The 17859-nt window shown below is 42.6% G+C and overlaps 1 protein-coding gene across 1 annotated transcript; it reads left to right on the forward strand.

Annotated features, from left to right (window-relative positions):
• Nucleotides 1-958: 958 nt before the first annotated feature.
• LOC118023373 (60S ribosomal protein L22-like) lies at nt 959-1415 on the forward strand. The gene has a single exon (XM_035024493.1). It carries the CDS (start codon nt 962-964, stop codon nt 1289-1291), a length of 330 nt encoding a protein of 109 aa, XP_034880384.1. The 5' UTR covers nt 959-961; the 3' UTR covers nt 1292-1415.
• The last annotated feature ends 16444 nt before the right edge of the window (nt 1416-17859 follow it).

Raw genomic sequence — 17859 nt, forward strand, 5'->3', positions numbered from 1 at the left:
GCCAAGAAAAACAACTTGGGAAGTCACAATTTTCTATCCACTGATTTTTGAACACTTTTAAGGAGACCTCCTTCTCCCAAGCCTGGTTTTAAAGAGTGCTTAAATAAGAAATCTGCTTGAGGAATTGTTCTTAGCCATTTCTTTACCGAGGGATGGGCAGAAAAGAAAATAAACAAAGCAAGGAAAAAAAACTTTGAGCTTCCTTATCCTAACAGAAGTGGAAAATTCCAACTCATAGTTATAAAATGGGAGACTAAGACCCTAATCCTGAGTTTTGTTGGAGTCTGTTTTGTATCAGATGAAATTATGTAACACGAAGTACTTTGTAATTTTCCATAAATGCTATGTATTATATTATTGTTTTAGTTATTGTTTTGGGAAGCAGTTTCAGATTGGAGACATAAACTCTGGATCATGGAATGTTTGGTGACTAGGTGGCTTCCACATGAAATTCTGAAGATGCTTCCTATTAAAAATGATAGGGCAGGGAGAACTACAGTCCATAAAAGACATTTAAGAAAAAACACCTTCGGGCGCCTGGGTGGCTCAGTTGGTTAAGCAACTGCCTTCGGCTCAGGTCATGATGCTGGAGTCCCTGGATCGAGTCCCGCATCCCTAATCGGCAGGGAGTCTGCTTCTCCCTCTGACTATAACCCCTCTCATGTGCTCTCTCTCATTCTCTCTCTCTCTCAAATAAATAAATAAAATCTTTAAAAAACAAAAAAAACCCACCTTCACTCAGAATTAACTAAATAACAGCAAGAGCTTACTGGGGCCATCTTGAAATGTTAGAATAATAAAAAGAGTAAAAACTATTTTAAATGTGAAACTCGTGTGTGTGTGTGTGTGTGTGTGTGTTGAGGGGTATAAGGTATGGATGACAGCAAGAAAAGGACCAGGTGAAAGGTTAAGAAGGGGTGATGGAGAGGAAGGGAACTTTTTTTCTGTCTCTGCTGCCACCATGGCACCCGTGAAAAAGCCTGTGGCGAAGGGGGGCAAAAAAAAGAAGCAAGTTCGAAAGTTTATCCTTGACTGCACCCACCCTGTAGAAGATGGAATCATGGATGATGCCAATTTTGAGCAGTTTCTTCAAGAGAGAATCGAAGTGAATGGAAAAGCTGGGACTCTCGGTGGAGGGGTTGTAACAATTGAAAGGAGCAAAAGCAAGATTACTGTAACTTCTGAGGTGCCTTTTTCCAAAAGGTATTTGAAATATCTCACCAAAAAATATTTGAAGAAGAATAATCTCCGTGACTGGTTGCGCATAGTTGCTAACAGCAAAGACAGTTAGGAGTTGCGTTACTTCCAGATTAACCAAGATGAGGAAGAGGAGGAAGATGAGGATTAAAACTCATTTATCTGGAATATTTTGTATGAGTTCTTAAATAAAACTTGGGAACCAAAAAAAAAAAAAATGAATCGAGGAGAAAAATCCTGTGATGGTTAAATGTTATGTGTCAACTTGGTTAAGCTATGGTGCTCAGTGGTTTGGCCAAACACTAATCTAGATGTTGCTGTGAAGGTATTTTGTACATGTACCCAGTATATATAATCAGTTGACTTTGAGTAAAGTAGTGTATACATCATAATGTGGGTGTGTCTCATCTGATCAGTTGAAGGCCTTAAAAAGCAAAAACTGAGGTATCCTGGAGAAGGAATTCTGCCTGAATTTCCAGCCTGCCACCTTGCCCTACACATTTTGAACTTGCCAGCCCCACAACTGCATAAGCCAATTCCTCAAAATGCAGATTTTGTTACTGACAGTGGTTCTAGAGGAAAAAAGGTTTTAAGAATGAGTTTTTTGAATTGATTTTTGGAATTTGATTCTCTAATCTGATTAGATTTAAGGGCACTAATGACTCACTTCCAGTGATAAAGACAGTCCATAGCATGATGTGGCAATAGATATATGTAAAAGATCACCGTTGGATACTTCTAATCAAAGCAAATGCGAGGTTCTGGGTGACCATGTATTTGATACATTAGAACATTTTAGTCAAACAAATGAATATGAAATTGGCTGTTTGCTTATAACTGCACTAGACAAAGTGGGGAAAGAAAAGGAGGAGCTCAGGGCTTCAAATTCCTGGGTCAAGTGCTGCATAAATGACCTGAAATTTTCTGCATCTGCTCTGAAAGAAATTCTTACCACTTATAGCCATAGAGCTAAGATTTAGCCATAGAGGTAAGATAAAACCAAACCCAAAGTCTCATCCCTGCAAGTGGCTGAATTAAAATGCAAATCAAATTCCCAATCTCAAAGGATACAAGCTATTAAAATGAGGGCACTGGGCGCCTGGGTGGCTCAGATGGTTCAGCGTCTGCCTTCAGCTCAGGTCATGATCCCAGGGTCCTGGGATCGAGTCCCGCATCGGGCTCCCTGCTCAGCAGGAAGCCTGCTTCTCCCTCTGCCTCTTTCTCTGTCTCTGTCTCTTATGAATAAATAAATAAAATCTTTAAAAAATAAAAAAATAAAAAAATAAAATGAGGGCACTGACTGGGAAGGAAAGTCCTGAAATTTGGAATAGGGGTATATGGGCACATCCTAATGAATCTGGGGATCTTGAACCCCTAAATTCTGCTTGGTCTTCTTTGCCAGGAGAGCAGGTTAATCTGAGGTTAACCCTGCTTTGCTGAGAAATGCAGGCAACACCATCCCCTGTAATGGCCTCCCCAGATATAGTTTCCTTGTTAGGCATTGCCGATTCTCCTCAGGATCTGGCCCCACCAACCTTCTTTGCCTCTAAACCTATAACTAGACTTAAGTCTATTTATGAAAAGTGAGGTACAAATTGTGACCCATGAGGTGGTACACTATATTCCAAAAAAACTGCATGATTTTTCCAATTTATACAGACATAAATCTGGAGAATATGAGTAGGAATGGATATTAAGGGTGTGGTGTAATAGCAGAAGAAACACAAAATTAGATCAGACTAAATGTATTGATATGTAACCAAAGCAGAGATTCTGAATTCAAAATTGTAGCTAGGGGGTTAGAAAAGTCTCTAGTCTTTTGGTTGGTAGGTTGAAATATGGACCAAAAGGTGGTCTACTGTTAGAAGGTGGAGGAAAGACAGTAAAATATCCTCCAAACTGAGAAAGCACTTTGGGACCAAAAGATGAAGTAAACCACTCCATAACATTTACACAGTTTATTCAGGGTAAATTACTGATGGGAAGATCAGGCAGATGACCATCTAGGTACTGTGCAGCTTTTCTCTGCAAAGTCTTGACCTTAAGCCCCAGATTTTAGAGTGAGGGGATGTGCAGAAGTCCTTGTAGTGAGGTCAAAGAGTATAACATTTAACAGATCTCATGATGAACATCTGTGTGCAGATGGGTGGGGGGAGGGGAAGAAACTATGTTATCTTTACTAATAATCTAAACAACTTTAGGGAGGATCAGCACAAACCTTCCTCCATTCTGCTCAGGGCATACATTAACCTCCAAGGGCCCTGGAACCTCCAAGCCCGGATGGAGATCACTGTGTGGACATGAGCAAGATGGAAGGCTGAAAATGGAGTCAGTGCTGTCAGAACTCCTACGCTCCACCCCCAACATCTTTATGGCCCTACAATCTTTACATGCCATTCTTCTGTGATGACCCTAGAGCCAGCTATCGGGAGGTGACCTGCATCCCTATGCCACAGCAGCAACATCCGTATACCTATGAGACCAAAGGAAAAATAGAACTATGGTTTCCCAGTGACTGAGTAAAAAGGTCGTTTCCCCAGACCCAACAGTCAGGGTGATTGTGAATTTTAATGTAAGTCGTGGCCCATGACAGGAAGACATTTCCTGCTGCAACAGAAAAGAACACCAGCAATTGTGAGGCTAGGGGCGATAAGACAAATGTTACACAGACAACAGATAAGGCAAACAACAGATACGGCAAATCTTCATTTAGTAACCAAGTAGCAGTTTGGTCCCCTTGAGCCAGTGCCCTTGGCTTCGGTATTTTCCCTGGGGGATGATACCATGTATTTTGCCCCTTAATACCATCAGAGGTGTGTCTATATTGTACAGAGTACCTCAGCTGGCACACAGAGTAACAGCTCTACCTCAGTACCCAGCAGCAGGGGGCAGCAGCAGATATTTGCCTGTGTGTTGGGCCCTGACCAATACAGAATGAGGGGTTAATAACAATACCGGATTTGAGCCCTTGGCCCCAAGGGATTAGGACACCAAGCCATGGGGAGGGGGGGGGGGGGGGGGGCAAAGGGTGGACTTCAAACCAATGTCCAATGAACTGAAGTCTCACCAGGTGGGAGGTCTTGTAGCAAACACAAAATGAGTCCCTCCTCCAGCCTGGTAGGCCTCAGACCTCCTGAAAATACCTGCTCCCCTAACACCCAAGCTGTGGGGCTGTTATTGGTTAGGCCTTCATATGCTGATGTCTGTCCTGCTGTGGGAATGGTGTCTGTCCTGCTGTGGCCTCTGTTAGTCTTCCAGATGGTCCAGTGAGGGAGCCTTCTGGTGACAAAGTCTTTCATGTGTTTTTTATTAGTCCAGTCACCCTCTCAATTAGGCCTTGAGCAGCGGGATTGGATGGCACGTGCAAAGTCTATAATATATGCTGGGCCTCTTCTGCCCGTTCTTGGACCTCATGGCTGGTAAAATGTGTTCCTTGATCACTATCTATCTGAGTCCACATTCCCTACATATTCTGTAGTTTTGTTTATCCCTTATAATTGCTTGTACAAGTCCTAAGAAACTGACGAATACTTGTGCCCTTCCGATGCCCGCAGAGGACCTATGTAATCGGTTTGCCAGCAAGAAATAGGGCATGTAGTCTGTCTAATATGCCTCAAGGTATGGCGCAAAAGTCATCACCTCAGGTGGCACTGGGGGCACTCCCTGTCAGCAGCTTGTGGATCGGAATATTTTAAAGGCAAATGTAATCTCTTTACTATTTCCCAAGTAGTTTTGGGACCTCAGTGTCCCAATTTATCGTGCACCCATTCTGCTACATCAGACAGGATCAGCATTTCCTCCAGCAAAAGGCTTGTGCCTGGGCTAGAACGTCTGCTTCATGATTGCCTGGCAGTATGCATGGGGGGTGTGCGCACACATGCCGTACTTGGACAGCTGCATTGAGTTTAGTGCATATTTCCCAATTATCTTTCCATAGTTCTCCTCCCCACAAGAGTCTATTTAATACAGCCCAGACTTTTCTGTGCCATTGTGGCATCCATTCCACTCTGCCCAGCTGTCAGTGGCCAAATCAATGGGCATGGGTTCATGCGTTAGCACAATCCATACCGCTTTCAGTCTGTGCACTGGACTACTTTGGGTTCCTTCTTCAAACCAAAGTACATCAGAATCCAGAACGGCAGAGGAATGCCAAGTCGGGGCTTTCCTTTGCAACTGACGTAAGTGCACCATGTGTTGTTCACTGGAACAACAGTGGAGGTGAGCCTACCCCTTCCTGTCCTTTGGGGAGGGGAGGCACAATGTCAATGACTTTGAAAGCTGGTTGGGTCAACCTAAGCGACCAGTCCTAGTAACAAGTGCAGTTCATGAGACAGCAGGCTGGTATTGTAAGTGCTCCTCTGCTATAGGGAAGTGTGGCATTTCTGAAAGGTGCTTACCTGGGCACAGGCACTCTTAGGTTTGCTTAACATGTAGTTAACCTGTACTCCTACTGACAGGGAAATCCATACTGTCACAGGCATGTGGCTGTCAGTCCTTCTGTCTATTGCAGTGCAAGATAAATAGTTAATAGTTGTTTCTTTCTTTCTTTTTTTTAGATTTTATTTATTTATTTGACACAGAGAGACAGCGAGAGAGGGAACACAAGCAGGGGGAGTGGGAGAGGGAGAAGCGGACTCCCCCCTGAGCAGGGAACCCAATGCGGGGCTCAATCCCAGGACCCCGGGACCATGACCTGAGCCAAAGGCAGACGCTTAACTACTGAGCCACCCAGGCGCCCTGCTCAAATAGTTGTTTCTTGAGGGGACTATGCCTAGTTTCTCCTCTCTTCCATAACTGAGACGAGAATCCTAATGGGATTCATGTCCCATTTTTCATTGCCACAGGCCGGAGCCAAACACTTTTGGATATGAACTCGTATCTAATTCACAACTCCCGTCTGGCATTGATAGCCCCAGGGTCTGTACTGGTTTTACTACCATTTTTGCCTTTAAAAAAGCTTCTTGTTGGTTAATACCCCAATCCCATCAGCTTCCCTTCTTAAGCAAGGCATAGAAAGGTCTTAATGTGCTAGATGGGGAATAAAAGGTCTCCAGTAGTCCAATAAACCAACAAAAACCTGTAATTCCTTTACTGGTTCAGGGATTGGGAGGGCTTGTATTTTATCAATGACTGCCTCTGGCATCACTTTTGTCTCACCCACCCAGATGATGCCCAGGGTACTATTTACCTCGCATCTTTGTGACTTTAAGTGTACCTGTATGATGCAGCTGCTTGAGACAGGGAGGGTATATCATCACAAGTTAAAATCATCTATGTAATAATAAAGCACTGTTTCCTCTGGCAATATCCATTTTTCCAGACCTCTGGCTACCATCCTGTGACAAACTGTGGGACTATGGAGGTACACTTGGGGCAATGCCTGGAAGGTCGATTGTCTCCTGTTCCATGGGAAGGTGACTTGGCCTTGGGATTCAAGTCCAGTAGAATGCTGGAAAGGGGATTAGATCAGTCTAGTACATAATGATCTATCTTAATGGATGCCATGATTTTTTTCTAAAAATAAGGCCATATTAGGCACCATGGCATGGATGGGTGGAGTAACTTTATTGAGTTCCCTATAATCTATTTTCACTTACCAGGCCCCACTAGATTTTTTTATAGGCCAAACCAGACTATTGAATGGACTTTGAGCAGGTTTGATCACCCACACCTTTTCTAATTCTCTACTATTGGTAGTGATTTCATTATGCCCCCCAGGTAGCTTATATTGTTTTACATTTATTATCCTCCAGGGAACTGGCAGCTGTATAGTTTCCCATTTTGCAGGACCCACAATGATGGATTTCACTACTTGAATACACAACCTGAATTTGCCTGTAGTTGTAGTTAGATCAAGATCCTGTAAAACATCTATACCCAAAGTATATTCTGGAATGGGGGAAATATGCACTAAAAAACAGCAACCAGGAGCTATGCTTTGGATTTGTCCAGCTCCCTTCAGATTTCCTGGGCCAAAGCAGTTGGCCATGGCAGTGCACCAGGGCTCACCCATTTGTTTCCTGAGTTAGTGGCTATGATAAATCAGTAACAGTGCCATGTGTCCGCTGGAAGTGGGCCTAAACTATTTTCATTCACTAGGTTGCATTAGATTTCTTTACAGGCCAAACCAGACTATTGAATGGGCTTTGAGCCGGCCTGATTACCCCTGCCTTTTCTTATTAGATAATGGTGGCGGTAACCTTGTTATGCCAGGTAACTTATATTGTTTTATGCTTATTATTCTCCAGAGGAACCAGCAGCTGCATAGATTCCCAGTTTGCATGACCCATGAGGACAGGTTTCACTACTTGAATACACAACCTGAATTTGCCTGTAGTTGTAGTTAGATCCAGGTTCTGTAAAACATCTATGCCCAAAGTATACTCAGGAATAGGGAAAATACACACCAGAAAACAGCAGGGAGGGAGCTTGCCAATCTGTAGGTAGAAACTAGTTTGTCTGACCTTGATAATTTGTCTCCCATAACATCAATTGCTTTTATTTCTCCCTGAAATATTGAGGGGTTTCCATAGATAAGTGTGCATTCATCAACAGTGTCTATTAGAGCTAGTACAGTCTGTTAGTGTGAAACTAATTAAATGGTTAATTCAACATGGGGCCTCTGGTCATCCCCTATTGTACTCACTAGGTGACAACATTGGCCTAACCCCTGGTCTTTAATGGTAAGACATACCCACCCCCCAAATTCCTCTGTTAGCAGAGGGGCTCTCAGGAACACATCTCGCTTTTTTGAGCCTCCTTTCAAGGGAGTAAACTGCTTTCCCTTAGGCAACACCTTCCATAGGCTTAGCAAGACCCAACTGGATTGTCTGTCTATATTTCCTCTCAGGGTCCCAGGTAATACCAGATCTTGCCACAGTTATTTACTAAAGATCTTGATGGGCCCTCTTTCTGCCATTTTATTATTGGCAGCGTCCTTCATTTTTCTGTTTTGCAACTTATTTCCCCCATGCCTGATTCTTTCAGTTGCATGTAAGTCAGCCACCACAGTGGCTACTGTAGCAATGGGTTGATTACCCGTAGGTGCAAGGACAGATACTAAAGGCCCATACTTCCCCTGGGGCTGGGTAAGATATGATCTTTCACACAAGAGGAAAATAATTCTTTGGTCCTCTAAAATGCTGAGTGTGGATGGCATGTTTCATTCCCAGGTCTCATATAATTTCTTGTAGTTCTTCCATAGAGGTCCAGTGCAAGGAGGGGAGGGAACATCCCTTTCATTAGGCCAGGTCATCTTAGTGGTAGAGTTTATCTAATTAATCAAACTAGCTAAGCACTCACCCATGCCTGCGGCATATAACCTTTGTAGCAAGGCAGTGACTGAAGCCATTTTTAGCATCTCAGACCCATCTAACATACCATTTGCCCTAATATCCCACCATTGTAACACCCAAGCTGTTACCCCTTCTTGGTCTTTTTGCTTAAAGCAGCTTATTAGCTCTGATTCACCAGCAGAATATTCCCTCAGTCATTTTCTGTCTTGTTGGAATTTATTCTCAGTTATCTCAAGGCTCATGGATGGCCTGGGTCTTTGTTTGAATCAAAGGGTGTGACTGTAAAACATTTTCCTCCTCCATGACAATGTCCTCCTCATGAGGTAGTCATTATTCCAGGGATCCTGTGCTTTAGGGTCCCAATTCTGTTGAGATATAATAGTTCTCACTTTAGTGTATGGTAGTCTGCACCCACGCATCTTTGCCATCTTATATGTCATAATTTCTAAGCATTCCTCCTGCTGTTGGATTCCTTTGGACATAATATCCATATTAGAGAACATGTGGTCTGTACATCCTTTTCCAAAGTCAATGCTTCTCTAGTCTGTTCTAATTCTCTCCTTACTTGTAATTCTTTTTCCACAGTGTCTCATAATGTACTTAGCAATAGCCAACCTACTGCCATAATAGCTTGTTCACTTTCCCTTCCCCATGTCCTTTTCCCTACCATTTTGGATAGGATATCTAATAATCCCTTGGGCCATTTCAGGGTATCCCTGTACTCATGCACTGCTCCAAAATGTTTAAAAAACCTAGCTGAATCTCCTCACATGGCAGTGGCTGGCCAGCTTGGGATTTCTCCACTGACAATAGGATTTCCCTTACAGACAATGGGTTTTCCCCTGGCAGAGCCCCTTTATCCATGCTTGCTTTAGGTCTCTTGCCTGGCTCACCAACTGTTAGAAGATGGAGGAGGAATAGCAAAGTATCCTCCAAACTGAGAAGGCACTTTAAGACCAAAAAACGAAGCAAGCCACTCCATACCATTTACACACAGTTTTACTGATGTGGAGATTGGCTGGATGATGATCCAGATGCTACACAGCTATTCTCGGCAATGTCAAGATCTTAATCCACAGATCTATAGAACAAGAGGATGTGCAGACGTCATTGTGGGTTCAGAGTATTTAACATTTAACAGATCATCTGTGCACCAAAGTAGGGCAGGGGAAGAAATGATGATATCTCTACTAGTTATCTAAACACCCTTAAAAGGAAGATCAGAACAAACCTTCCTGCAATTTGGTCAGGGAATACATTAACCTCTAAGGGGACTGGAACAAGTAGCCCTGAGGGAGATCATTGCAGGGACATGAACAAGATGGAGGGCCAAAGGTAGAATCAGTATTATCTGCACTCCTACACCTATACAAAATGTAGTTGAGATGCTTTGGTATATTGTAGAAGGTATCCAAAGGCTTTGGGAGATTGAAATGGATTTGTCATGTAACACTGCTCACGCACCTCAGAAGGTATAGAGGACACACCTTCCACTATGGCTGCAAGAAAAAAATTTGTGAGGGAAGTCCCAGTATCCTTGAAAAGCTCTGTGGCCACTCTTCCCTACAGATTAGATATTACAGTGAAAACTGCTGCCACCGAAGTGGGATTCTTTTTTTTTTTGACAGAGACAGCGAGAGAGGGAACACAAGCAGGGGGAGTGGGAGAGGGAGAAGCAGGCTTCCTGCAGAGCAAAGAGCCCGATGTGGGGCTCGATCCCAGGACTCTGGGATCATGACCTGAGCCAAAGGCAGATGCTTAACAAATGAGCCACCCAGGCGCCCCTGAAGTGGGATTCTTAAATGCAATGGGGATAGGAGCCAAATGGTGGCACTTAATCGCCAAAGATATGGTGGATGTAGAGGCTGATTTTAGGCAACACACGTGACTAGGGGAAACTTGAGCAAGGCAGAAGGTCCCACAGTGACCACCTAGCTGATGCAAACAGGCTCATTAAATGACCCATCTTGACATAGCCATAGGCCCTAACTAACCAATGAGCTACTTACAACTAGGCATGGGTACCAAAAAAGGGGAAATTCCATACATTCCCACACATCCCCCTCCACCCTATAGCCCCTCACCACTCCCTGTGGCAGTCTCTCCTTTGCTGTCCTGCCTGCTGTTCGCTTGCAGTGAATTCAATAAACTTCTATCTCCTTTGTTCTGCCTTGGGTGAATTCTTTCACCTCCAGTGCCGCCGGCCCCCACCCAGTTGGAGCACACCACAGTGGACGTGGTTGTTATAGTAGACAGCAGAGTCAGTGCAGTAGAGTTAGAATAGTCTGACTTGCAAAGACCTATGGCATTGGCTAGCTGACCATAATGTCCCTAGAAGAGAAGTAGATAGGTTGTCTACTAAATTCTTATTTGGTCTATATAAGCAGAAGAGTTCTAGGTCAAGTCAGCGGAAGTCTAACTTGAATTAAAAAAAAAAAAAGTTTCAGTCCCTCAATTAATTCTAAAACTTGAGACAGTTTACAGACCCCAAACCCTTAAATGAAAGGGAAACTGGGTCCCCACTATGCTGTTGAGTTTTATACTGTTTATACTCTTTTTACTGTTCATTTTTTCTCCCAGCCTTCTCCAAAGAGGTACATAGCCTTTTACCAAGGTGACTATGCATTGGAGAAAAGAATACAATTGGCCATTTTGGGAACTACTCAATATTTATTGGCTCTGAACTGACACTAATTCTAGGAGACCCAAAACATCACTGTGGACCACAGATCAGAGTAGGTCCTTATGGAGGAAGATCAATGGAGTTTTTGCTCAGGTCCATCTCACAGTGGGTCCAGTATAGTGTTTCCTCCAGTTGCAGAATGGATAAATGGAATTGACATTCTCAGAAACTGGCAGAATGCCCACATTGGCTCTCAGATCTGTAGAGTGAGAGCTATTATAGTAGGAAAGGCCAAGTAGAACTCACCGGCACTGCTTCTACCTAGCAAAATAGTAAACCAAATGCAATGACACATTCCTGGAGGGATTGCAGAGATTAGTGGCACCATCAAGGACTTGAAGGATGCAGGGATTATGATTTTCACCACCACATTCCCACTCAACTCATCTATTTGGCCTATGAAGAAAACACATGGATTTTGAGGAATGACAATGAATGATCATAAACTTAACCAGGTGGTGACTTCAACTGCAGCTGCTGTTCCAGATCTGGTCACAGAGCTTCTGCAAATTAACATATCCCCTACTACCTGGTATGCAGTTATTGATCTGGTAAATGCTTTTTTTCTTCACACCTATTAGTAAAGACCACAAGAAGCAGTTTTCAGCTGGCAAGGGCAATAATACACCTTCGCTACCTTAGGGTTTTATCAACTCTCCAGCCATATGTCATAATTTAGTTCTCAGGAATCTTGATTGCCTTTTCTTTCCACATCATATACTGGTCCATTACATTGATGACTTATGCTAAATGGAACTAGTGAGCAGGAAGTAGCAAGTACTCTAGACTTACTGGTCTTATTGAGAAAACATCTGTATGTCAGAGGCTGTGAAATAAATCCTACAAAAATTTAGGGGCTTCCCATCTCAGTAAAATTTCTAGGTGTTCAGTGATGTTGAGCATGTCAAGATATACCTTCTAAGATGAAGGATAAATTATTGCATTTGGCCCCACCTAGAACCAAAAAAGAGGGACAATGCTTAGTGGGCTTCTTTGGATTTTGAAGGCAACATATTCCTCATTTGAGTGTGCTCCTCTGGTCCATTTACTGAGTAACCCAAAAAACTATTAGTTTTGAATGGGGCCCAGAATAAGAAAAGGCTCTGCAGCAGGTCCAGGCTACTATGCAAGCTGCTCTGCCACTTGGGCCATATGATCCAGCAGATCCAATGATACTTGAAGTGTCAGTAGCAGATAGAGATGTGGCAGGCCTGAAAAGGCAAATAATAAAGCCGACTAAGGATTCTGGAATGAAGTCATGATATCCTCTGTGGACACGTACTCTCCTTTTGAAAAACAGCTTTTGGAACGCCTGGGTGACTCAGCTGATTAAGCGCCTGCCTACAGCTCAGGTCATGATCCCAGGGTCCTGGGATCGAGTTGAGCATCGGGCTCCTTGCTCAGCAGGGAGCCTGCTTCTCCCTCTGCCTGCCACTCCCCCTGCTTTGTGCTCTCTCTACCTCTCTCTCTGTCAAATAAATAAAATCTTCAAAAAAAAGAAAAGAAAAGAAAAGAAAAAAACAGCTTTTAGCTTGGCAACTGGGTATTATCAGAGTATAAATGCTTAAAAACAGGCTGCCAAGTTCATGAGCAGCATTCCATCATCCAGTAGAAGTGGTATATATGACTGGGTCTGAGCAGTCCCTCAAGGCACAAGTTACATTAGGAAGTGGTCCAAATGCTCATGGCCCCCACTCCTTCCTTCTTTCTCCCAGCCTCCACCTATGGCCTCACAGGGAGTTCTCTAAAATCAGTTGATTGAGGAAGAGAAAACTTGGGGCTGGTTGACAGATGGTTCTATGTGATATGCAGGCACTAACCTAAGTGGACAACTGCAGCACTGTGACGCCTTTCTGGGGTATCCCTGAAGGACAGTGGTGAAGGGAAATCCTCCCAAAGAGCCGAATGTTGAGCATCTGGTTGTTCATTTTGCTTGAAAGGAAAAATGGCCAGACATGCAATTATATACCGATTCATGAGCTGTGGCCATGGTTTGACTGGATTGTCAGGGACTTGGAAGAATCATGATTAGAAAATTGCTGACAAAGAGGTCTGGAGAAGGGGCATCTGGGTGGCTCAGTTGGTTAAGTGTCTATCTTCGGCTCAGGTCATGATCCCAGAGTCCTGGGATTGAGCCCCACATCGGGCTCCCTGCTCAGTGGGGAGTCTGCTTCTCCCTCTGCCCCTCACCCTGCTCTTGTGCTCCCTCTCACTCTCAAATAAATAAAAAATCTTAAAAAAAAAAAAAAAGAGGGGGCGCCTGGGTGGCTCAGGCGTTAATTGGCTGCCTTTGGCTCAGGTCATGATCCCAGAGTCCTGGGATCCTCCCCCACTCCCCCTGCTTGTGTTCCCTCTCTCGCTGTCTCTCTCTCTGTCGAATAAATAAATAAAATCTTAAAAAAAAAAAAAAAGAGGTATGGAGAAGAGGTATGTGGATAGAGCTCTCTGAATTGGCAAAAAGCATGACTATATTTTTGTTCCATGTAAATGCTCACCAAGGGGTAACCTCAGTAAATCCAGTGGATAGAATGACCTGTTCTGTGGCTACCAGTCAGCTTCTTTTCCCAGCTACAGCTCATTGTCAATGAGGTCATGAACAAAGTGGCTATGGTGACAGATGGAGGTTATGCATGGGCTCAGCAATATGAGAATGTAAGCTCCCAAAGGGAGGGACTGTGACTATTTCCTTTGCTGTTGTGTCCCCAGAGCCAAGAGCACTGTTTAATGAGTAAATACATGAATTACAAAAGTTTTAAAATATAGTACTGAGGGGCGCCTGGGTGGCTCAGTCATTAAGCCTCTGCCTTCGGCTCAGGTCATGATCTCAGGGTCCTGGGATCGAGCCCCGCATCGGGCTCCTTGCTCTGCGGGAAGCCTGCTTCTCCCTCTCCTGCTCCCCCTGCTTGTATTCCCTCTCTCGCTGTGTCTCCCTCTGTCAAATAAATAAATAAAATCTTTAAAAAAAAAAAATAGTACTGAGAAATGAGACCATGGAACAGCTCTTGGTAATAGTTTATTAACTCATTTCAAAAGAGTGATGATTGTGAACATTTGTGAAATTCTGTATTTAAAGTTAAGTGGTGGGAGATGCACACACATTTGTATATTACTAACATTTGCTTTTTAAACTCCCAGAAGTTTTTTTAGATTTTTCTATCAGTCAAAAGGTAACTGAGTTTAAGAAACATCACCAATTTAAAATTTTATAGACAAAACATAAATGTGGTCTTATCACTGTAACTTTCATCAATTAAAAATCACTAACAGGGGCACCTGGGTGGCTTAGTCAGTTAACCATCTGCATTCCGCTCAGGTCATGATCCCAGAGTCCTGGGATCGGGTCCCGCATCAGGGTCCCTGCCCAGCAGAGAGCCTGCTTCTCTCTCTCCCTCTGCTGCTCTCCCCTGCTTGTGCTCTCTCGGGCTTTTCTGTCAAATAAATAAAATCTTAAAAAAAAAAAAGTCACTAACAGAAACAGGGCAGTCTATACTTGCTTAAGATTTTGTAAATATACTTCGGAGATGGTGATGGAAATATGTGCACCAAATGGCAGTTTCTTAATTACAGTCGTTTCCCCTTCTCGTGGGTAATACATTCCCAGACCTCCAGTGGATGCCTGAAACTGCAGATAGTACCAAACCCTCTACACGCGTTTGACCCTTGAACAACAGATTTGAACTGTGCAGGCCCACTTCTTTTTTTTATATAGTTTTAACAAGTTAAACATAAAGCTACTCCCACATGCTTCTACATAAGAGGTTACAAACCCTTTTATCTTAATGAAAATGTCATTTGAAAGACATCTTATACAAAGTGTAGCTTCAGTAAGTTAAGCACAGGAGTATTCCAATGTTTTTTTTTTTTTTAAGATTTAGAGAAAACGTGAGCAGGAGGAGGGAAAGAATCCTCAAGCAGACTCCCTGCTGAGTGGGGACCCTATCAAGCCGCCCAACTGACTGAGGCACCCAGGCACCCCTCCAATATGCTTCTACATAAGTTTACATAGACTTATTTCTCAAAGATTTTATTTGAAAGAAGTTATATACAATGTAGTACCAATGGTTTAAGCATATGGCTTATCTCTTATGTGTAGGCCTACTTATATGTGTATTCTTTTATAGTGTAAATGCATTTTCCTTATGATTTTAACATACTTATTGTAAAGATATAGAATATGCATAATATACAAAATGTGTTATCGGTAGTTTCTGGTCAACAATAGGGTATTAGTTAAGATTTTGGAGAATCAAGTTATACAGAATTTCTTTTTTTTTAAAGATTTTATTTATTTATTCATGAGAGAGAGAGGCCCAGCGAGAAGCAGGCTCCCAAGGAGCAGGCAGCCCGATGCAGGACTCGATCCCAGGACCCTGAGATCATGACCTGAGCCGAAGGCAGACGCTTAACCATCTGAGCCACCCAGGCACCCAAGTTATACAGAATTTCAACTGCATAAGGTACGGGTGGGGTTGGCACCCCTAAGCCCCACATTATTCAAAGGTCAATTGTACTGTTTTTTCCTATATGTACATATATATGATATAAATTCGTAAATGAGGTACAGGACAAGATTCACACTAAAATAGAATGGTTATAATACACTATAGGGGAGCCTGGGTGGTTCAGCTGGTTGTGTCTGACTCTTGGTTTTGGCTCAGGTCATGATCCTGTGGGTTGTGAGTTCTAGCCCCAAGTTGGGCTCCATGCTCACAGGGGAGTCTGCTTGAAGATTCTCTCCCTTTGCCCCTCCTTCCACTCTCTCTCAAAATGAATAAATCTTTAAAAATATACTATAATAATGTTATGTGAACATGGCCTCTCAAAATCTTATTATACTCACCCTTCTTGTGATATAGGATATGGTACCCATGTGATGAGATGAAATAAGGTGAAGGACAGACATTGAGATATAGCAGTAGGCTACTGACCTTCTGCTCACCTGTCCAAAGGATCATTTGCTTCTGCACTGCGGTTGCCTGAAACCATGGAAAAGCGAAAACACAGAGGGGGGTGGGGGGGTGCTCTACTGTACTCCGGGCACTTTTCCTCCTCTAATAAATAACATGCCCAAGTGTCATAGCTACAAACCCACATAAGCCAATCCCTCCCTCATAATTTGCCAAATTTACTCACCTTTCCTTATTTCCTTTGGAATTTAACTAGGATAAGGAACCATTTGGATGTCTGAACTATAGGAAATACTGGTAGTCTGTTCTTCGGATTAGATTTTTACAGTGATAAAATTTGTTTCCAGCTCTATTTCGAAGTCTATTGGCTCCTTTGAAATTCTTTTAGATGACAGATGTGGTTTGGTACTTTTCATAAACTTAAAATACAAGGTCTTTGGAAGTTACAAAAACATCAAATAGTTTAGACATCTGAGGGGTCCTCTGCTTTGACAGACTTGAAACTTTTTTAAAGAAAAAGCCATCACACTTTCCTTCAGTTTAGCACCCGGATGTCTCCTTAGTCTTGAGTTGTTTCAGTATTCTGTGGACAGCATTCTGTTAACCCGTTGTTGCAAGATGAAGGAATCCTTTCCCAAAGAAAACTTGTGTGGTAGATTGTATTTTCCCGAAAATGGTAATGGACAAAGGTTACTGAAGGTTTTGGGGGATAGAAGGTTCCAGTTGTCCTCCATCTCTCATTCCCTTCATAATGGATTATGGCTAGATTAAATATTTCAGTTTACTTGCTGTATTTTCTTATTTTATAAGGATGAAATTTTTAAACACATATATACATGCTTCTTTAGCTTGCAGGATGTATACTTTTACATTTTCCCCCCCTACTAAAAAAGATGTCTTCAACAGAACAGGTTTAAGAAAATAATCATCCATAATCCACCCAAAAGTTGGCATATTTTCTTTCCATCTTTTCAATATACAAAAATATCATCTTATTTGTATTTACTGCCTATACAACCATATGCTTAGGCTGTTTTTTGTTCCAAGTTTATTTTTAATTCAGAGATTAGGCAGCTAAGCCCAAGTTTGGCCTAGTGATCACTCATCCATCTTCCCAGGCTGGGGGACTATTTTTGTAGCCCACATTCATCTCTTACGGATCTTTTAACACATTTTTCCAGTTCTTACCAAGGATCTGAGACTTGTTCATCACAGCCATTACATTTACTTTTGCTAACACTAGGTAACAAATGAAGCTTTTCCTAGAAGAGTTATGTGCAAAGCCATCAGACTTGACAGAACAAAGACAAAACAGATTTGGTAATCCAGAATCTGGTCCTTATTCGACTGCAAAGTAGTCACATGGTCTTCACCAGCAATTCAGAGATTGCTTCTGTACCTGGCTCTGAGATTTTATCCCATAACCTTATTAGGTTTTAACCATTTGAGTCAAGAGGATCTCCTTTTCTAGTATCCCAAACCTAAGAAATTGTATGTCTATTCACTTTTCTAAAGAGTGAATCGTTAAACTATTAACTTTATTGAAACACTTTACCCTTGTCCTCCCAGATTGTCATATTTTGCCAGATTCAAGGGTTGGGTCAACACAGCCAATGGACAGCTGACATAAAATCTGCATATTTATAACTAGAAGTTCCTGAGGGGCACCCAGTGTCCTCCTAATGTACCACTGGCATATTCAGTTATGTCTTTATAACCCAGTTATTTCCCGACTACACAAAAAGTTAATGCATTGAAAACAGAGAAGTTCCACCTC

The sequence above is a fragment of the Mirounga leonina genome, unplaced genomic scaffold (genome assembly GCF_011800145.1).
Source record: "Mirounga leonina isolate KUSES-001 unplaced genomic scaffold, KU_Mleo_1.0 Mir_179, whole genome shotgun sequence".
Lineage (NCBI taxonomy): Eukaryota > Metazoa > Chordata > Mammalia > Carnivora > Phocidae > Mirounga > Mirounga leonina.

Coding starts and splice junctions, on each gene's coding strand:
- LOC118023373 (XM_035024493.1), top strand. CDS start 962: ATGGCACCCGTGAAAAAGCCTGTGGCGAAGGGGGGCAAAAAAAAGAAG.